Source organism: Onychostruthus taczanowskii, unplaced genomic scaffold (assembly GCF_017590055.1).
Source record: "Onychostruthus taczanowskii isolate IOZ18803 unplaced genomic scaffold, ASM1759005v1 scaffold87, whole genome shotgun sequence".
Taxonomy (NCBI): domain Eukaryota; kingdom Metazoa; phylum Chordata; class Aves; order Passeriformes; family Passeridae; genus Onychostruthus; species Onychostruthus taczanowskii.
The window spans coordinates 1,421,743-1,444,904 of NW_024506662.1; the positions used below are offsets into that span (position 1 = coordinate 1,421,743).

At 37.2% G+C, this 23,162-nt stretch overlaps 1 protein-coding gene across 6 annotated transcripts in view; it reads right to left on the minus strand.

The window, feature by feature from the left end:
- The window catches only part of KIF16B (kinesin family member 16B), a 136,717-nt gene that overhangs the window by 34,614 nt on the left and 78,941 nt on the right, over positions 1–23,162 (minus strand). For 4 of the 6 annotated variants that reach the window (XR_005954141.1, XR_005954142.1, XM_041425094.1 and 1 more), the window contains 5 exons: positions 19,279–19,437; positions 18,342–18,447; positions 17,758–17,808; positions 11,527–11,649; positions 5,017–5,106 (listed from right to left, as the gene is read on the minus strand). Coding sequence is in view for 4 of the 6 variants with exons in the window: in XM_041425094.1 (XP_041281028.1) it covers positions 5,017–5,106; positions 11,527–11,649; positions 17,758–17,808; positions 18,342–18,447; positions 19,279–19,437 (529 nt within the window). In the remaining 2 variants the exon portion in view is untranslated. The remainder of the gene's footprint in view (positions 1–5,016; positions 5,107–11,526; positions 11,650–17,757; positions 17,809–18,341; positions 18,448–19,278; positions 19,438–23,162) is intronic. The other 2 variants (XM_041425096.1, XM_041425095.1) reach the window with 1 other exon arrangement.

The window sequence follows — 23,162 nt, forward strand, 5'->3', positions numbered from 1 at the left end:
ATTTTAGTATCATCCTAAGTGAATCCTAAATTAGCTCAATGACAGATAAGCAGAAGCAGACAGATGAGTTTCAATTTACCAAACAAACTGAACTGCTACTCACATTGCAAAACTAATCCAAAATTACCATAAATTACAGCTGTTTTAAATAAAGGTAAAAATATGGAAAATCATCAGTCATTCACATATGCAACACTGTTAATGAAATTCCTTCAAAGAAAACAAATGCCAAATCTTTACTGCAGCACACAATATTTTGTGTTTCATCCATCATAACATGCTCTTCCCCTCTGATAAACAAGGACACAGTAGTTTGTAGAAATGCTGACAAGTAGAAGAAACCCACTGCATATTATATAGGTCTCCTTCTGCCCACAAACCTGCCACTCCCTTTGATGCTCCAAGTCTCACAGCAGGAGTGGACACAACGTGTGTCACTGCATATTATATAGGTCTCTTCTGCCCACAAACCTGTCCAAGTCTCACAGCAGGAGTGGACACAACGTGTGCCTGTACTGTGTAAAACATCGTCGGTGCTGCAAGGGCTTCCAGAACAGGTACTTATGTGTCAGTACCTATCTAAAAGCACTGGCCCGCATGATCAAATGCTTATCTTGCTTCTCCTAATCTTTAGCATGCTTGGTATTTAGCAAATATGAGTGTATGTGAACCTCTCAGATAATTTGGTGAAAGTTGTGAAGTGAAAGCCCAGTCAGGGCTGGAAAAAGATACTACTGGCAACCTTGTATGACTTGGCACTTGCAGTACTTGCAGTGACTTCTTCACAAAGGAGCAGACAGCTTAATACCAATATCATATGTTTCCCACATGGAAATTAGACACTTATGCTTTTGCACAACTTAACCAATAATTCTGTTAATGCACTAGATGTGAATCTCAGTAAGCTTACCTAAGACACAAACATATGGCAACACAGAAGTGTCAATAAGGAACAAACTGACACATTAAACTAGCAAATGTATTGACCTAGCAAGCAAAAACCACTAACAGAGAAGATGATAAAAGAAAATAAGTTGCAAAAGAAAATTGCCTCTATAAGATACTTATAAAATGGGCAGTGTATAGAATTTAAAATACAGATAAAATCCACAGGAAAGATATTAACTATGAACTGTTAATTACAACAAAAACAACTTCAGCTGGGAAGACTCCAAGATGAAGAGAAGTATATACCTGTACTCTGGGCTGGGATCTTATCCTGGCATACACTCTTGGATGCTGGACTTCATTTTGACCTAATAATGCTACTCATGCTGTCATGGTTCTTCAAAACAAACAAATAAGTAAGAATAAAAAAAACAACTACTCCCTCCTGAAACACCAAAAAAAGATTTTGTACTGTCAGTCACAAATGCTTGATTCAAAAAGGTAAAATTCATATGCTGATGCACATGGGACATCTTAATCATGGCTTTAAGAACATCAGATTCCTCCTGAATCCAATTCCTACCTACAAGAATGAACTGATCTCCCTCTGATGCAGCCATTAAAGAATTCAGTTGTTCCTCAATGTACTGTCAGGACCAATAACCAGCTCTGAAGAAGACTACTCCAGCACATTTTCCTAAATGGAGAAAATCAGCCTGCACAGGAATTCAGGTGGCCCTTTTTCACGTCAATTGGATGACTGCCTGGCTCTTTTTTTCTAGAGTTAGATGCAATTGAGATATTCCTGTTGACAGACTATAACTCTAACATCCAAGAGGAAATGGCAATTTATTCAAATAAAAAAAATTGTACTGATGTTCACACGCAATATTTTAAAAAGCATTTATGTACAGAGAACATTTCAATTTCCTATTAAAAATTCAATTTTACCTTAAAAAAATTGTGTTTAAAAAAGATGACTTATTTTTTTTTTCTCTCTCTCCTTTTTCTTTTTTAAACTTTTTCTTAGATATTTGGTGCACAGTAGTTTCCATTTCTGGTTTCCATACTGTTTTGGAATGGGAACAATCTTGAGCCCCAGACTCAAGGTCTGTTCCATGCTCATTTCATTTTTAGCTTAAAGCATATGTTAACAAAGACCAAGAAAGCATATGTACACTATTGCATGTCTCTCCTTCTTTAACATATTCCTATTTTTTAATATACTGCTCAAGCTTCTTTACTTGTGCTAACTCTCAAATCAGGGTCACTTTCATTGCTTGAATGATTTATTTCTTCTAATATCCAAGGGAACATGTAGGAGGGAAGAAAAATGTTAATAACTAAAAGTTAGATGTGAGAACTAAAAACTGTAATTCCATAAATGCTCACTCCAGTGAACTAAAGCTTCATCAGGCACAGCTCCTCATCCTAAATGCCCAGAGTCTCTGAAGTATTCAGATCAATTTTTCATTTTGCAGAAACTTGAAAGCCACTATTACAAAAGGGTATCTGTGAAGCAATGCTCTTCTTTCAAATGAGAAGTTGTCAGGACAACAGGATCTGACTACAAGTATCTTGCAATGAACAAAACAACAGCCTCCAGGGAACTACGCCAGTCAGCAGTAAAGGGAATTTATGGCCAGGAGCAACACACAGAGTCACAGTTTCATTGCAACCTCCATCCTGTATCGAGCACCCTTGGATCTCTGAGGTGCTGAAGGGCTTGTCAGTCTTACAGGACACATATGTTTGAGAGGAATCAAAGAATCATAAATTCATTTGAGTTGGAAGAAACCTTTAAAGGCCATTGAGTCCATTGTCTGGGGGACAAGGGACATCTTCAACTAGATCAGGCTGCTCAGAGTTCCACCTAACCTGTCCTTGAATATATCTGGTGATGAAGCATTCACTACTTCTCTAGGCATTGTAATAATTGTGCCATTGTAAAAATTTTCATTCTTACGTTTTATTCTGAATCTGCCTTCTGCAGTTTAAAACCATTACTCCTTGTCCTACTAAAACAGCCCTGATGCAAAATCTGTCCCCATCTTTCTAATAATCTGTCCCCATCCTTCTAATAATCCCCCTTCACGAACTGCTATAATGTCTACCCAGAACCTTCTCCAGGCTCAACAACCCAAACTCCCTCAGCCTCTCTCCAAAGGAGAGGTGCTCCAGCCATCTGATCAACTTAGTATCCCTCCTCTGCATCCACTCCAAGAGGTCCATGTCCCTCTTGTGCTGAGGATTCCAGAGCTGGATGGCTGGGTCAGAGCAGAGGTGGAGAACCACCCCACCAGACCTGCAGGCCATTTTTTTTGATGCAGCCCAGGACAGGATTGGCTTTCAGGGCTACAGGTACACGTTGCTGGGTCACACCCAGCCTCTCATCCACAATACACCCAAATCCTTCTTAGCAGGGCTGCTCTGAATCCCCTCATTCCACATCCTGTACTCATACCAGGAACTGCCCACACGCAGGGTAAGATTCCCATGGGTCTATTCCTCAAATTCATCTAGGTTCCTCTGGATGGCATCTCATCCTTCATGCTTGTGAGCCACACTCAGCTTGGTGTCTTCTGCAAACTTGCTGAGGGCTTGTTCCTTCTGTGTCAGCTAATGGAGATATACCACTTTTCACTGATGTCTATGTGGACCTAAAGCCATTGACCACCATCCGCTGGATGTGACCATCCAAGCAATTCCTCATCCACTCAGTTTACACATCAAATCCATCTCCTTCCAATTTAGAGAAAAGGATGTTGTGGGGACCATGTGTCCTGGGATAATCCATAATTTTACTGTATTCTGCACCTACAGAATTGTTATTCTCCTTAAGACCTTGCAGGCAGAGATCTTGTGTGTGAGAGGAGGTGCTATTGTGACTGTTTTCAAAACTGCTCCTCCCAGGCAGCTCCCAGTCCTTTGCCACATGGTATTTGTTTTGCAGGCTGTTTGGTCTTTGCTCAGGCAAAGGTTTTTCCTCCCTTTTTGGGATCTCTCTTTGTTTTTGTTTATTCCCCCATCTGAGAGAGTGCAGTTGGCAGGTTTGAGCTGCCTTGAGGCCAGTTCTGCGAGTGTCAGCCAGTCACCATGGGCTCCAGCAAGCCAGTCTGAATCGATCAGCTGCCTGCTCCAGGAGAGAAGACTACGGGAGCAGAACCCCTCTCTTTCTGGCAGCTTCAGCTTCACAACTATAGCCATCCACAAAGACTGCATTTTGCAACTAGAAACCATTTCAAAGTGAATTTGCAAACTCCACTGGCAGCAAAAAAAGCCAGAGTTCCCAGAGCCAGGCCACCCCATGCTGGCACCCACAGACCCATCCTTTTCCCCTCATCCCACAGCCACAAGTGCAGAGTACAGCAACAGCAGCAGAGCCTGCAAACAGGAGGAAGCAGCAGGCAGACCCCACAGGAGCCAGCAAGTCTTCGTCTGCTGCTAGAACTGCTCTGTAAAGCTCCTGCCTTCCCAAGAGGGGTGTGATGGCATCTTGTCCCTTTGTCCTACAAGTCTGAGGCTGTCCCTACCTTATGCCATCTCAGGAAAGGCTATTTCTGGCATTGTGGATCTCTCTTTGAGAGAGTGGGGTTGTGAGTTTTTCACAGTTTGCTATCTAGAAATTATTCACCTTTTTTTCCTTGTCTGTTTGTTAGTAATGTGTTATTTTTCTGCTGCATTCTGTTTGTTAGTTATGTGTTATTTTTCCACTTATATCTACTCTTATCTCATTCCTTAATGGTGGGAAGGGATTGGTTGGAATGAAGAGGAAAGTTACTCATTTCTTAATGGAATGAAATAAGAGTAGATATAAGTGGGAAGGGATTGGCTGGAATGAAGAGGAAAGTTACTCATTTCAAAGTGCCCATCTCTTTAAACTGTCTCAAACCAAGACACCATGTCAAAGGTTTTACACATGAGAAGATATGACACCCATAGCTCTTCCCATGTGCACCAATATAGCCACTCCATCATAGAAGGTCACTAAATTGGTCAGGCAGGAACTGCACTGGTGAAATTGTACTGGTTGTCTGAAATCACCTCCTTTTTTGAGTGAACATATCTCAAACCACTTTTTTTCAAGTCTCTACCCTTTTCTGTAAAAGAAGTTTTACCAAAACTTACCTCTGGGTACTTCAGCTTTAAAGTTCTATGCAATTCTCGGAAACGACTGTACCGCCGAAACACTGTCCATGTCTCATCCAAGACTGTTATCTGGAGCAGACAATATAAAAAGAAGAAACAGAAGTAACTCACACAATATAAAATCCATGCAGTATACAAGGTTATAAGATTAAAATGGACAGTTCTTAGTTGTCTTAAATTCAAAAACTTCTTATAAGTTTACTTAATTTTTCTTTCATTACAGTGACAGAACTGTATTTAATAAGGAGCACTGATTGCAAAGCAAAAAACACCTGAATGCATTTATTCCTTAATCCAGAGTGGTTTGATAACACTGTAAACACATCAGAACATCCCCAATCACTTCTTGGTGCAGCTATTTGACTCTCAGTATTACTATCAGTGGGTGTTCCATTAATGAATAAATAACATCCAGAATAAGTGTAGTGTAGCCTCTCAAAATATTCACAGAAATGTATATTCTTATAAATAGATATTGACAATTAACAAATACACATTTCTTGGACATACAGAGTTCATTACCACATAGAATGGGATTCCAGTTTGAAGGGTAAAAATATTATTTTTACCTTTAAGACACTCTTGGTCTGTGTCTTCAAAATGCTGATGAACGTTCCATTTATATAGGAAGTTTTCTTAAAATAAACATAATTACTCCTGTGGATAGAGTGCATAACAACAGGAGCAAAGAGGAGGGGCAAACCAACCTTACCATCAGTTATTCTTAAAACTGAGATACCAAACACTATCTGAAATTAGGTGACATTAATTAAAGACATTTCTAATTGGATCATGAAAGTGTTGTGACTAGAGCATTTGACTTTACAGCCAAAAGTCAAAAGACATTGTGCAGCTCTGGTCATCCAAGGCTACCAAGAAGCCTAGCTGCAGGGTGAATGAACATTATTCTACACTGACTAGCAGAGATGGAGAGAGCCAAGTGGCATTGCTTAAAACTGAACACTGCTGCTTTTTGAATCAAGTAGTCCTGAAATGTAGCATTACCCCTGTCTAGCTATGATTTTATGCAGGAAGATAAAAAATAAGCAATTTCACAAAACACGTCTCACAAAGACACAGGCTTTTTAATCTTAAAGTGACTCCTAAAATTGAAAAGCAGCTCTCTTACTACTGAGTGTAAAAAAAAATAGTTATGGAGGCAAAGAATGTTGCAATGGAGTAGGACAACTGAGCAAGAGAAACAGAAATCAGAGCAAAAAAGCCAGAAGAAACCAACCACAAATGCTGCTACCCCACACTTGCAACAAACTCACCTCTGGTCCATTCTTTTCAATCCCTACTGCCTTTGCTGCTGTATATGGAACAGGGAATTAGGGGAAGTTTTTTGAAAACGAGAAATTATTGCGTGTTTTATGACAAGAGGAATGAGATTTGGTCTAGGCCTTTTCCTATTTTTACCTCAATTTTAAATTAAGATTAAAGCAAACAGAACTGGCCTTCTCAAATCTTTTCACAAACATTACAACATAGGTTCTTCCAGCATGTAACCACAATGAAAACTCATTATTTCCAAAACAATTTGTCTTTCATACCACTAATAAGCTTCACTGCTACTATGAATCACCATCCCTGTAAGTGTTCAAAAAAGGGTGGATATGGCACTTGAGGACATGGTTTAATGGTGAACATGTTGGTGCTTCTGGGTTGACATTTGAACTTGATCTTAAATGTTTTTTTTCCAACCTTCACAATTCTGTCATTTTAGGACAATGGACTACATTCCCTCAACATAATGTTAACAGTGTCTCAAACTTCACAACTTGGGTGAACAGATTTAACATTCATAGGAAGGTTATACTAAAAAAAAAATTAATAACTCTTCAGGAATATGAATGTTATACTGATCTCAATTAACCATCCTGTTCTGAATAATTAAGGCAGAGGACTGCATGATTTCAATGTTTGAGTAGACAGTGTTCAAATGTAATAGGTAATCATAAAACAAAGATGTTACTCATCACTGCGTTCTTTTTTGCTTTAATTCTGTCATTTAATATTTTAAAGTTGTGAAAATTTACTGTGATAATTTCATTTGTATATGATTTTTATTTGAAAGGAATCTCTTTTTTTTCCAGGGGTTTTCACAGAAGAGGAGCAACGTAGCACAAGGCATCCTGGACTCCTCCAGATGCACAGCCTGGGGAAGAGCAGGCATGTTTTGTTGGTTGTGCATCAGACAGCTGTCTAGGTGATAGGGTGACACCAAACTTTCCCAAATCAAATTGCCTGCACCCCATTATTTATTAGCTTTCTTCTACAAAGTTTAATAACTTGGTAGAGATGGACAGGAAGGAAAACAGAAAAGCCATGCATCTGTGCTGCTTGAGAACTGTTTTTTCGTCGCTTAGTGTGACCTGATTTGGTCCTTGTCATCTTCTTTGTTTACTTTCCAAGTTCTTGCAATGAGACTTGCAGGTCTCATTGCAAAATTGCAAAATTTTATTGTTGCTATAGCTGGCACGATTGAAAAACAAATTTCAATGCTAAACAAAGTCTTAACTGGCCCCCAAAGCACAGCAATAATGCTAGTAGGACAGACAGAATCAAACTCCACTTGTATAAAGAGAATTACAATGCACCTGGCATAGCAGTAGCATTTCTAGAACATGGCCTTTTACTGCTACAACTGATCTAACAAGTCTTGGTTGGGATGATTTTCCCCCATTTAAAAAACACTGTATCACAGACTATATGCTCTGTAGGAATAGGAGACATATGCAGGTGTTTTGAACAATTAAAGCAATTCTGAAAAGCCCTTTGCTTTTTACATAGTTTGGTAATACAGTTAAAAGTATTTTCTTAAGAACAAAAACCATATGGTTAAGTACATCTGCAAGACAGATTTGGGAATATTCTTATCTAGGCACTGCTGTGATCCTAGATTTGCCTCAGAATTGTGGGTTGTTTTGTTTCTCTCATTCAAATGCACCACTTCCTGTGTAAAGCCTATAAATCTGAAAGGAGATATTACAGTCCCTGTCTCCTTATCTTTTCTTCTCATGAAGACTGATAGAAAATAACTTAGGGAGACATTTTAAATCCATTGCACTGTAAAGCACATCACCAGAACTTGTCCTCTTTCTGCTCCATAGCAACACAAGTAACACGGTGACTGGGGGAGAAAAAAGCAATATTCCGCCTCATTCTGAAAATAATGAGAAAAAAACAGGAAATGCCTCATTTCTTTATCTAGGCTGGTTAAACTGTCTACAGTCATCATGAGAACTCATATTGCTTCATATTAACCTTGTTGAAACTGTTCCTCACACAAGGAAAACAGCATCTGAAAAGCTAGAAGTTTTCTAAAAATTTCTTACAACCTTTTTCTATTTTATTATTGAGGGTATTAATCTGAAAATGTTGACAGAATATTAGACTTCTTACTAATGTAGGCAGTTATGGGGCATGCATCATTTTCTTAAAGAACTGTGTATCAATGAGAACTACCTCTGCTTTACTCCCACTCTGCAACAGTTCACCAAACTCAGAAATAAATTTGGACTAGAAATGTGGACTTTTTTGAGCAGATTCAACACAACATCTGGCTGAACAAAAAAACAACTGGATCTGAAGGAAAACACTGGTTTGGGGTGCATCTGCCTGGATCATTTCTTACAGAGTACTTGTCAGACATCACCAAAAGGCTTTGAAACACAAGAAAACCAGTTTTGAAAGAATATCAAACAGGATAAATAAAAGGAGAGAACTCAGAACAACGAGAAAAAGATGAATGAGACTAAGAAGGCTTCTCTACAACTTTCAGTATTGTCAGAGGATCCCTGCAGGACTGTGCTTGATCCTAGACTTTGTTTCCATCACCTGCTCTCAGGAAACCCTGTATGTTTTTATGAGATCTGGAGTTCCACCTTCCCTGCTGCCTTGCTGCTCCTTCTGCCAACCATAGCTACTGTCTGCAACCATGGGCACTGGTTTTACTGTTGCAAAAGCTCTTCCCACACTGTTTCTAGAACAGCCTTGTCTAAACATCCTGACACAACATGAAAGGAAGGGGGAGAATACATGAATAGTTCTCTGGCATACTAATTCAGCTCTAACATAAATATGTTTAGACCGGATTAAGGTACTACTGTTTCATCATGTCTTTAAAGACAACACATAAAACTGTCATTCAAATGGAAGCTTTTTTGGAAATGAATCAATTCTTACAGAATACTTAATAGCAGACTAGCACAAACAGCTCCATGACATATTCCTGCTGCAAAAGAAGGTGCTGTCTTAGCTCTAATAAATTATCAGTTTTTTCCTGTTTTGAATTCTCTCCAGTCAGTTCTTGTAGGACTCACTCAACATCTTTAATTAGGATCTGTATGCAGTGAGAGAACCTGAGTGGATAGAACATCCCATACATGTCCATACCAAGAAGATGCTGAACCTGCACTAAAACAAAACATTGTTGGATAATAAGTTAGGGTTGAAAGACCTATGAATTGACCATGAAGCTATCAAGGAGAGTGGAACTCATTCTCTCTCTTTTGACATTTAACAAAATAATCTTTACTACTGCATGTCACAAGAAGAAATTTATATATTTGTTATATACAGAAATTTATTACATTTGTTCCCCTATATAACAATATACAGGATTTAACTACAAACACAATGACTAGAAACATCTGTTGAAGAAAATACCTCTGAGATACCTAGGATTCACAGTTTGGGGGACTGTCTTAAAATTCAACTCAATCATCACTTGTCAATTTGTCAGGTTCCAAAGTGCTATGACACACAGGTAGGTTAGCTACCCATTTTCCCAAAAGCAAGAGGAACCTTGCTGAAGAAAGCTTATTTAGGACCTAGAAAAGGAGATGGGGTTAGCAACACGTCAGTCCTTTCCCACAACTGACATATATTTCAGATGACCTGAAAATAAACTTGAACTAAGTAAAGTAAGGTTGAAATCAGGAACTATTTTGACAGCTGACACGGTATTCTGACCTATGAGGAAGAGATTAAATGAACAGGTACATTTAGTCTCCTCCCTCTGACACATTTTCCTGATTTTTAAGGCAAAAAATATACACAAATCCACTATTCTAGGTGTTCTGATTTTCTACAGCATAACTGTAGGAACCTCTGGAGATTAATACAGATCAAAGTAGAGCTCGGAGCTCTGTATGGAAAACACTTAAAACTGAAACGTTTGTGGAAGGTCTGTGTATTGTAGCATGGAGCTAAATCCTGACTATAGCAGAAGCAATCCACTGTGACACAGAATCCTGGAGGGAAAGGAAAAAGCATTAGCTTTTCATTAGATTGATTAACATGAGGGAATGACCACAAGAAACATCCCCAAAACTGCCAAATTGCACACAGTCTTTCAACTTCTCCTTCATGCTAAGATCTTGTAGAGGCTTACATGTGTTTTACCAATGAAAGGAGAATACCTGGAAAAGAAATCCACCAACATATTCAGAACAGAAGCTACCTTTTTACATTAGCCATCTTCACTAACCATTACCTGGTCTAGTAAATCCCATGTGCTGAAAATTGAGTAGAAAAGTCCTTGGGGAAGTTTCATGTGTACTTACTCATCTCTCAGCATCTCCCTGGCTCCAGGCTTTCACTAGCCTCAAGAAAATCAAAGTTCAACAGGCAAAAGGAGGTATTCCACCCACAAATAGCATGGTACATTTCAAAATGAAAATTTAATTAGCACAAACAAAGCTAAGACTGCCCATCTTAATAAAAGCCTTTTCAAAAGAGAGCACAGTTCAAAAATGGTCCTTTACCCTGCGAGGAAGGTCACTCCTCCACCTCACAGCAGCTAATGAAGCATCTGTCAGTGCATTCAGTAAAGGAGGCTGCCAGTTCTGTCTCCAATGCCATGTACAGCAGTTATGCTACACATATGTCCACACACATTGAGAACACATTTCCAATTAGACTTTAGATCTTGCTTTGAAAAAACACTGGCTGCGTACCAGAGGAAACAAAATTAATATCCTTTCCCCCCCAGCATTTCTACACAGAAAATCAACTGAGAGTTTGGAGAAGCAACACCTTGGAAATCAAGAGTGGGAAGAATCAGAACAATAAAGAGAGCATGAAAAGGAATAAAGCCTTTGACTTGCATATGTGCAAAATACTTAAATAAAGCTTTCATGCTTTCATTATTTCAGGTAAATATTTCAAGTCTAAGCCTTTTCTATAACTGACACTTGCATCTCAATAAAGGGCTTTCCTATAACCTATATGCATTTCATCCTCATCTCTGGAACTCTTCAAACTGAACTGATATTGGCTCTGGAAATGCTCACCCCAGGAGTTTAGCCACTAGCCTTCTCTGCACAACCAACCCACTTGGAAAAGACTTGTCTTTATGGTGTCCTATACTGTGCATTCTTATCTCTCCTATTTAACAGTACTGAGGCCACTTCAGAAAAAGAGAACCAAAAATTGCACTTAGTGAACAAAAGCATTAAAGAAAAGCAAATGATAAGGACTTACCTTTATTTCAAACTCATAGTGCTCATCCTTTCCCTGCCCACACAGGACATACCGTGGAATACTAATTTTAATTGGGTCCTTTAGGTCATCTGGATTTGCTCCCAGTGAACGACAGACCATCCGCTTTCATGCACATACCAAATAGGGAGAAGAAAGGAAAACCAAAATCACTTCACAAGGAAAAAAAGAAAAGACCTTCACTGAAAATGAGAAAGTGTTCTTGGTCAGAGGAGCAGGCAAAGAGGAGGCAGAATTACTTCTAAAATGAAGGAATTATTTGAAAACAAAGTGGATCTTGTCTTATAAGCAAGCCCTAGCATATTTTTGTGTATACAAAAATTTAGGTGAAGTGTATTAAAAATATCCCTTGATTTGAAAAGGCATTTTCAGCTTAGATATCAAAAACAAGGGAAAGCAGAAGACTTTTTATTAACTCCCTTTCAAAAAAAATCAGTGTATTAATCAAGCTTTCATAGTTAGCTCTAATTTTTGTACATCTCTATCTTTTATAACAAATGTTTACAGTATCATGTAAAGCTGCAGGGGTCTAGGCAATTCAGAAAGCTCTTAAACTTTAAAAGTTCAAACCCATTTTAAAATTAAATAAGCAATCCGCAGTCAGAATAGTTTCCTACTATTTTTTTTAATCATATTGGAATCACAGAAAACTCAACAATGATAAACTTGCACAGTCTGGACACAACAATCTAAAAATTTATTTCCAATGAGATCTCATTCCTCTGACAGCCAGATGGAATATGTAACTCTGAAATTATGCCAAAAAGAAAACATTTTTGCAACTGAAAAGATTAATGCTTTGCAGTCACTATGCCCAAAAGTAGCATAAGCATTCAGAGTGAAAAAGTAGAGAAACTGCCTTTAAGGGAGTCTCTACTTGCTCCATTGAACATATTTGGTCTGAAAACCTTAATGAACTGGCACTTAAAAAAAATAACAGCAGCATGACAAATATAAGTTAACAACCAAAAAGACTGAAAAACTATCACTTCACAGTTATGACTATGTTATATATTTCTATTTAGCACTGCTATCCATCACTTGAGCTGTAACTGTGTTTTCAACATTCATCTTCTTTGTAGCAACTCCTGGTGATTTCCCGTACACATAAGACTGTGTAGGAGCTGGAGAAGAATTTGAAACTCATTCATAAACACCTCTGCCTGTTACAGAGAGCCTTTTGACAGCATCATGGCTCTCAAGAAGAAGAGGCTCTTATTACATTGCCAGTCAATTATAAATGACAATGTAATTTCCCTTAACATTAGCATTAAGTAGAGTAAAACAAAGTGAATTTTTATTCCACTGAGTTAATCTAGAGTATATTTACCACAATTTTTTTTTAAGAAACCATAAAAAAAGTTTATGATGAATGGAAAAATATTTTTAGCGACCTTTGTTTCCACAACAAATATTGTCTCCTGTCCATTTTGCTCTTCTGTAATTACTGCCCACATTATTAGCTTTTCAGCTAAAACTCATTTCTGGAGCACTGAAATGTAAGCTGCTCTTTCCTTGAGGGAAAAGAAGTTCATTCCCCTGAAAACAACATCATCTGTTTTAAAATAGCAAGAAAACCATAAAGCCACTCTTAAAGCCACCTTTGTCAACATGTAATTTATTGACAGCCATTTTCAGAGAACTATTACAAACTGCTAATAGAGAGGAAAGCAATCCCAAACACAAAGTGTTGAGGAAAATGTCCCCTAATATATTAAATAATTCTTTGATACTCATAAACAATGATCTTTATTTTTACTTCACACAGTAAAAATAGTAGAAATATTAGAATAAAATATACTGCTATGAGTTTATTTTTCATGAAAGTGCAGAGTATTCATTGAGTTAGATTTTTTTAAAAAGCACAGAAGAGAAAAAAACCTTATTGGGAAACACAAAATGCACAAACATTTAACTCTGGAGTATAATCAGAAAAGAAATTGATTTCAGAGACTGATTTCCCATAACAGTCAGGACAGTTCTCTCAGTGCCACTCAATGCTGCCTTTGGGCAAGGCCCAGAAGAAATGCCATAGTGGTGTCAATGAAGGAGCCACTCCTGAGCAGGGCTGATGTGATGATATTACTGCCTACTCATTTGTGTACACATTCTTTGTTAAAAAAAAAACCCACAATACCTCAAAATAACATGACACATTTTGCTCATTCTTGGACTTCCTTAAGGAAGTAAAAATATAACAATAAAACCCCCCATAACTCTTTATCCAAACAAGTGTTCACCCTTCCAGACATAACCTCCCTACCCAATGCAAGCTATTTCTTTTTAAATCCCATGTGAGTTACATTATCATGTCCTAACATATGGTAAAAACAAATGGGAAATGTTCTTATACTAGGAGAGAGACTGAAGTCTAACTCTGCGTAGTAGATTTCACCTCTGCTTGGCAATATGCTTACAGAATTTAGAATTTCAGATTAGATACCACTGTTTTTCCTGCCAAGAACCATCTTCCTCAAACAAGGCAGATGGCATATTCAAGCAACAGGATTCAAAAGATATTCAGCTCCCCTTACAAGGGAAGAAACAAAAGATAGCAGACAACAGCTTATTTATTTTCAAAAATCTGACAGGGCTAACTGGTAAAATACCTCTCATCCCAAGCTAGAGGAAAGCCTCGACTAATGGAAATATTCTATTAATGTCCAACAGTTCCATTTTTTCTTGGGATGTAGTAATAAAAAGACTGTAAAAGAGGCAATCTCACAGCATCAACAACCCCATCAGTAAGCAAGCAGAGAATGATGAAAGTAAGGCCAAGAGCATTACATGGACAGAACTCTGGAGTTAAACTCGCTCCATCTGTCAGGCAGTGTCCCCAGTTGTCAGCTGCCTAGGTGGAGCATGAGAAACATGCACACAGATGGGAGACCCCAAAACATCTGTCTTGCCACAGCAGCACCACCAAAGGTTGAAATGCTATTTAAAGCACAACTCTTTTGCACTTGTGACAAATTTTGATATGAAAGTACAATAAACATTAAATGTAAAACTCTGAAGAAGAAGAGAATTGTCAATGCTAATATTCCCAAAATTGCATATATAATAGCTGTAAACATCTGTAGTATTAAGAGCATAAAGTGAAAGTAAGATTTAAAAAATCTGCAGATGTTTTGAAATATTGAGATCAAGGGCATGAAGTAAATGAGGAGCATGAAAAACAAAGATTATCAAAAAGATTAAGGAAAAGACAATCAAGGAGGAATAGAGAAGACATTAATGAAGATAGAGAGTATATTGAAGGAGCTAGAAAACACAGCCAAAATGAAAATCATAAGACTTGAGGTGTAATTATAGTTTTCATCCTACCAAATAACATAGAAGCATTTAATGTCCTCACTTTCCCAAGGAATTGTATGTACAGCATATCAGAGATGTACAAAATGCAAGCACTCAATAACTATTACTGCTTAGATGTGTTTAAACAGTCTGTGGTATTCCCTTAGAGCTCAAAGGTCCCTTTTCTCTATTGCTTAAAAAAAAAGGGGGAGGAGGGAAAGATTTTATCAATATTTATTATCCTTTTATTTTGAATGTATCTAAACTTATTTGGATTTCAATATCTACTCAAATGCATAATTAGCCAAATGGCTTCTTCACTTGAACTGAATGTTAATTTTCAGATTTCCAAAGGGATATGCAAACTGCTTTGAAGAATTGATGGGATGACTGTCAGCTGAGTATTTCTTTCTTTTTCACAGTATTTAGAAAAAACAATTCCTGAATCAGGTCCAACCTTGTTCCTTTTAGAAAACACAAGCTCAATTTTTGTGCACTTCTCTTTGTCTGGCAAAACTGCACAATGGATATCATTCAAACTGTACAACCAAAGGCTGTCAAATTGTGATCACTGGCATGAAACATCCAAAATGCTAGGTGCAGAAAAAAAGACAATATTTTCCTTTAAGAGACCTATATGAGTAGTTGTAAGAACAAGACTCCTATATACAGTCTGCTCAGCTCAGTCCACATTCACTGATGCAGACAGCAGTACGTGAATGTCACCTAATGAAGGCTTAATACTTCCCATATTTTCATAGAACAAGTAAACCAGGTCAGCTAACTCAGTTTGAAACTGTTTCCTAGTTCTTATTTTTTCCAATGGCATGTGAATTCTTCAGGGATCTTCTCACAAAGGCATCAGAGATCTCCATGCTTTTGCACATTGTGACAGCCTCTTGCACAGGGGATTCAGGCTGAATGACATTTTCAGTATGAGCTTTAGCACCATCACTAGTGTGGGATATGTCTTGATTCATGCCTGACTTGAGGAACACATTTACTCGCAAGTTTCTTATAAATGGCAGATTTTTTATTAATGATATTGCTTGGGCACATCTCTCACTTCCATCACACCAACTTCCTAACTCCTTAATTTGTTTAGAAACCACTGCACTGCTGACCAGTGACTACTGGTATCTTTGTAAAAGCAGGAAAGCTGACTGAAAAAATATCCCAAACTGGAAGCATGTTCCGGCCTTGCACCAAAACAAGAAGCTATTGACTTAAAAGAAACCAAATCAGAGGCATTGTGTGCTGGAAGCTGAGAATTACTAGATTGGTCTTCAACTATCAGTTGCACTGTCTTTAATGGGCTGTTATCTTTGTAAGTTTTTGTTTCAGAATGCACATTAGACTGAGAAGAGAGAAGGCACAATATGCTGAAGCCAGTTTGCTCATTTAGCACCCATTAGGGATCCCACAGAAGACATCTGTTTCAAGTGGGAACAATCAGATTCAGTTCTTGAGATGTCACAATCTGGAGAAGTAATTATTTTATCACCAAAATGATGGAAATTTTCAACCTTGTGGAGCAAATAAGCCACATTTTTAAAGTCAGAACTATGTAAAGAAGTAAATAAAACATTCTGATACAGAACATTCTTACTCTTTAAAGTATTAGTACCTTTAGAGTGAATTAAACTACTTCTAGTGTCACAATGACACGGAAAGCTGTCCTGCTCTGAGTTACGCCTTCATTCTGAAATGCCTTCTCTGATGTACAAGGGGAGGAATGTCTTCCAGAACTGGAAAATAAATCCAGCATCTCTGTATATGCCTTCTGTCTCTTACTCCTGAATTTTCTCCACACAACTCTGAAGCACAATTGCCATCTTTAGACAGAAATGGAAAGCCACAGTGTGGCTGCCAATTTGAATTTTCTGTTAAAAATTCCAAAAGAAGAAAATAAAAATCTCTTTGTAAAACCTTTTGACCAAAACATTTCTTTAACTGAGGATTGATTTTGATTAGATTTATACACAAATTTGGTACAATCTCTCTCTCTCTCTCTCAAAAACCCAACAGCAGTGATTGAGATCTGATTAAGGAACAGCTGATCTTTTCAACCCACCCCTGCTTTTTCTTTGTCCAGCATCCATTTCACTTGGTTTATACATGCTTTACTAAAAAACCCCAGGAAAGTCAACAGGCAATGCAGGAACTCATAAGCCCTCAATTTTTTTCCCCACACATGCACAAAAAAGTAAACCCATACTAGCCAACAGAGTGCAAAAAGTCCAACACAGCTGCAAAACACCAGTGTAAAACTCAAAAGAAGTACAAATTTGAGATGCTGCAGCCCTTCTATTGTTACCATTTAAATCCATGAAGGCACCTAGGATTTACTCACCAAGACAGTAACTGTGTTACAAGCAGCACTTAGACAACTAAATATGGTGGGAGGTGTCTAAGCCTCAGCTTAAAAATACATAAATTCATGTATTTATGAATACATGAATCCTTCAGGACACACACAGCCTGCCTGGTTCCTCTTGCCACCTTACAGACACCCTTACAGCAGTTCACTGTGAGTCAAAAATGTTACGTGCATTCTGAATTCAGACAATCATTGAATTAAATGAATTGAATTTAAATTAAATGTAATTCAATGCTCATTAAACACTTTTCTCCTCTAAAAACAATGAAAGGGATACTATTCCAAATTCAGAATCATGGCAAAACAGTGAAGAAAGATCCAGCCTAACACCACACCTTTCAAACAAGGAAAAGCTAGGTACAATCTGAAAGAAAATCACTTTGATTCCAGCTGGTAAGATGCACCGGCATCTCTGTTAGCCATTAATCTTGCTGTGAATTCAAAATTCTAATTATGCAGCTAAACATTATGAAATTTAATTACAGGGCATGCCATAATTTAAGACAACCATTACATTCTGACAAATTATGACCTACCTCATACTTCAACTTGCGTTGAATACTGCTGTTATTATGCCTCTCATTATCCTAAGCACAAAAAAAAGGTACAGGAGGTTATTAAAAAGTGCCTTTCTTGTATAAGTTCAAAAGTATTAGAGGAAGAGACATTATAATAGACCAAAAAAAATCAATATTTATTAAACAACTGGCTTAAAAGTCAATCAACCCACTCTTTGGATCAATTAGATCACCAGTTTTTGAATAGGCATTTGTTTGTAAGTATGAAATTCCATCCAAAAGAACCTTAATTTTCATCAGTTAAATCTTTTCTGACATAAAATGAAGATTTTATTTGCAAACTTCTTATTGCCATTTATACATGCTTTCCTGCCAAAAAAACCCCAGCATACAACATAAAAATGCCACTGGAAGTAAATATATGATTAAAATTGTAAAACTTACATCATACCTCATTTACTGTTACTTATTTTTAAATTTTTTTTTGGTAAATTAAGAGTAAGTAAACACAGGAAAACATGGAAATTACTGAATGACAAAACTAAATCAGTGATTAGACATGATCCATTGAAGGTCAGGATCTCCCACCCATTTCTGCTCACCTTGAAACTTTCTGCAGACCAGGATGAACTAACATGATTATCCTCAGCTTTGTGATGAATATTCTGCAGCCTTCTCTGCACTTCTTGTTCAATAAAGGCATTTATCCTTTGAGATACAGAAAAGTAAGTGTGTGTATGGGAATATGGTGTATTTTTACATAAAAATAAAGACAGACTAAAAGGCTCTTTGAAATGCTTTTCGCTCTAAGTGCTGCACAGCTCTTAATTGGCAGGCTTAATGTTAGACCTGTTTTACCCCTTCTTAACGAGGGAACACTGACTTTTGAACAAGTGTTCATCTAATCAGTAAAGGTTAAAAAATTGTTATTAATTAAACAAATTACTAGACCACAGGTTCAGCCACTGCCATGAGTGCAGCTCTACACACAAGAGGCAGTGAGGGCACAAGTGATGAAGAAGAAAGAAGGCTGGGGTTGCATCTTCAGTAACTTAGCAGCTTGCCTTTGCTGCTGCTGTGATATCAGCAGCTTGGACTAGCAAAGGTTTGGTCTTCAAACAGAGGCAATGTTCCAAGAGCTGATACTGACAACTGCCATGTGTAAGTATAACAAGGGAGATTAAAGATTTTAGTGGTGCCAGGCAGCTGTCCTATTAAAAAAAGCTTAAGACAATTAAATTTACTTCGTTGCCTTAAGCATATATGAAGGAAAACCATATAGACAAGTAACTGTAAACTCAAAATCTATTTAAATACCTTTCAGCCTACAGTTTCCCAACCCTGTATTCTAAAACAAACTGCACAGGAGCAACAGCTGAGGCTATTGGCTACTTACAGCCAAACACCAATTTTATTTCCAGACCAGTCTCCCAGTACAATCACAGTATTTAAATCAAATTTAACCCTGGCAGAATGGTCTTTCAAAATATTTTGTAAAGCTATTTTTTGCATTCCATTTCAGGAATGCAGGTTACCTACCTATCATCAACCAGTGGGGCAGCAGGTGTCTGTGCCTTTGTTGGGCTGGCAGGGGAAGTGCTATGGGAGAGCCTCTCGTCTAATATTCCATGGTTTCCTTTCTGAGCTCCATCACCCTCATATATTTTTTGCTTCAGCTGCTGAATTTCCTGGTCCAGGCTATAAAGATATCACAACATGTAATTTGCTTTGGTTTAGAGTTGATTTGAATAGGTCTGATGATGGGAAGCCTGCATTGGTATACATGTACATAAGATTGTAGATACTAATACTTATTCATAATACTTATGAAGGTTCAAAAATCGTAATTGTTCTTTAAGCACATTTAGATAGAAAATAGCTCAAAACCATATTCCAAGAGCAATATTAAGTCAAATAAAACAACTTCAATAACTTCCATCGCAAGATGTATAGAAATCTGTACATTAAATATTAACTCCTAAGACCTAACCTATCTATTAAAATCACTTTAATAAATTCACTTTTTTACATAACTCCATCCATCACCTCAGATATTATCTTCCAGTGTGAAAATAAATGAAAAAACAAAAGGGGGAAAAATTAAAAACTCAAAGTAGAGCATTAATACAAAAAAAAAAAAAACCCAAAGAAAACCCAAAACATTCATGTGGCAAAACTTCTCTACAAGAAAATCTTTAAATTGTGTACTACACATGTACATTTTCCAGTTGTTCCATCTGGATATATTATGTTTTTGAAAATTCGCTAACAAAATAAACATAACAGTACTTATTGTATATATACAGCTAAGAAATCATCTTTTGAAACCTCCTTGCTTTCTTTAACAAATAAATTCTGTTCCACCCAGATCTATGCACAGAACACAATATGTAAAATTGGGTACTGTGTTTCTGACTAAAAATGCCTGATGGCATTTTGTATGAAATAAGAAGTACTTATTGCAATATTCATCATATTACAACAAAGCAATCTTTAGAACATCCTTTTCACTTGTAAAGTAGCTGAGATTAGATTAGTAACACAGTAATAATCTTCCCCATTTTCATTACAATTTTTGTCTCTAAAAGTAATTGTTTTTCTAGAGGTTACTTAGAAATCAAATAATAAAAGAAAATAAGTTCTTGCTAAAACAGGAGAAACTATGCAAACCTGGGATTCTACCATTTCTGGTGCAATTGTATATATCTAAACTGAACTGCAGTTCTATACTCCATCCTGGGGGTTAAGTGAGAAAATTAGAGAGATGATGAATGCTGAGGCTTAAGCTGAATTGTTAGTTCAGTTTTAGAGTGCTTTTTGCAGCACTGCCAGAAGCCATCTATTTCTTTTGATTAGCAGCAAAACAATCTTGTGTCCTAAGGGTAAGCGGATGAAAGATGGCTTATGCATATAGGAAAGTGTTTGCATCCATGGAAAATCAATTTAACTACAAAAATCAGATTTACATTAAAGGAACAAAGCTTAGCTCTTGGTTTGTAAACATCCTACTATGAGAAGATATTACTTATTTAGCTACAAACTTAGTCAGCCTTGTGATGCATCCACCAGTGAGCACACAGAACTGTGCCCTGCCACTTGCTTCAACGATGGCTCTGAAGCTGCTTCATGTTTATTCTAGTGCCCCAAACCTCTGCCAGTAAAGCTAAAATGTGTGTATGTAGCCCAGTTAAAGTTAACCTCAAATTATCATTTTGGGACTAATCCCTGCTGTCTTGAGGTGATTCACAATGATATTAAATACCATAATTATCTGTGGCCAAAAACTGTTACTGTGTCTTTTAAGGTCCTGAAGCTGCAGACCTGAGTGTCTGGTGGAATGGGGGGTGCAGGCATTTTAAAAAGTTCCCCACCTAAGTTTTTTCACAGCATGGTATTTGCATTGCTGACTGCTTGGTCTCTGCTTAGGCAAAGCCTTTCTTTCCTGTTTGGTTTGGTTTTTTTTCTCAGATCAGAGACACTGCGACTATGGCGATATCTGACTTCCACTCAGGATTTGAGGAAGAGATCCCCACCACTGGACAGCAAAGAACGGGTTGATGGACTGAACTTTGTGAGGGGTTAAAGGGTTAAAAGGGAAAAACCTCCATTGTAAGGGGACTGAGCACATGGCAGGGAAAATCTTTTGCTCCCAGCATTGTAACCTTGTTTCTTTATTCATTCTTCTTTTGTCTATTTGATAAGGTTTAATAAACCTTCCTAAACTATGAAAAGTGAGTAGCTATTTCTGACAGTATTAATTCAGTATTGGTGGAAAGGGATTGTTGGAACTCTTAAAGGAGATAACTCATTCCAGAGCATTCTCCTTTAAATTATCTCAAACCAAGATACCTGCGGGTTAAAGAATTTTGAGCTTTCATATGATTCAAACAAATAAAAATATTGTATCTAGTTATGATGGACTTACATAGCACTTAAAATGATTATTTCATTTAAACATTTTCAGATAGTTAACAACAATCTGAACCAGAGCACAACATTACATAAAGGGATCTAGATAAACAATAAGAAATATATATAATTCTTATGCTTACTATGGCATCATATACTGTGAAATGTAAACTCAAACACAAGAGCAGTAAGTAGCCTGAAATGTTTAACATACTCTCATGTATCTTTAGATCTTTTTCTTGCCTCAACATTCACAAAAACATACTGAATTGAATTATTCAGGCCCATGGGCTATTCACTGAAAGACTTCAAAGTTTTATTTAGCCTGTGCAAGAGGATTTTGAAGTAAACAAGAAAAAAAAAAACAAGGAAAAAAAAAGAGGGGAAAAAAATAGATCTTTTTACTTCCTTGGTATCTTCAAACCTCAGTTTTCTGGCTGACAACATATTTTTTCACTTATCACACAACCCTATTTTTGTGGAACCTCCAGTTGTCTACAGCTCATTTTAGTCAAGTGAGATGCTTAGTGCAGAAAATGAGATTTTATGTTCACAACAATTATGGGAAATAATGGCAATTTACACAAAATGATCAATCAGTATTGAAAATGCTTAACTAAAAGCCAAACAATGTAGCTACAAATGTTGAAAAAGTGACCTTTACACAGTCTATATAAAGCAACTCTTCTGATAATGGTTTAAAAGGAATGGAATACAGAAGAGCTCTTCAATCTGGCTACAGGCAAGTTTCTTCTTTTAGGTGGTTTTTCCACATCTGTTTGAAGGGCTTATGAAAAAATATTCACGTAAATTAGTGAAATATTTAAAAAACAGATGACAAATGCTACCTCAGGAAAAAAACACTTCATTTTTTCACTGACAGTCTCTGGTTTTAAAGCTCCAGTATAAGCAAATCAGGTAGCACATTTAAAAATGGCAATTCTGTATGTTTTCCGTACTGCAGGGATTGAACACATTATTTGCTCAGGTCAAAAAAAACCCAAAAAGATTTCTTCCTTTTCTTCCAGAGAGAAAGATCCTTCCCCACCTGACTGACTTTTCTCTGAGCCTCCCATACTTAGGCTAAATGTTATACTACAAGATATCTTGAGTATAACTGATGACATTGCTTCTGTGCTTAAGAGGGACTGTCATCACATTCGGCAGTATTAAAACCTCTGTATATTTTCCAGTAAGCTTAAAAAGCAACATCAAATTTTACATGGATATAGCTTATTTTTATTTAGCCTTGAAACCAGGGCTATTAAAAATGAAACATTTACCCCCATTTATTTTTGATACCAGAAGGATTCAGTACATCACCAGCTGAGAGGGGCAGTTGTTAGGTTTACTGTAACAGTCTCCAAATTTTGAACAAACATCAAACAAATACAGAAAATAAAATGTTATACAGAAATAATTTCAGAGAAAAGAGTTGTGAGATGGTGCATTTGCTGTAAGGGCAGAACACAAGGATGTCTGAGCTTTCTACACAGGTAAAACAATTTAAGTAC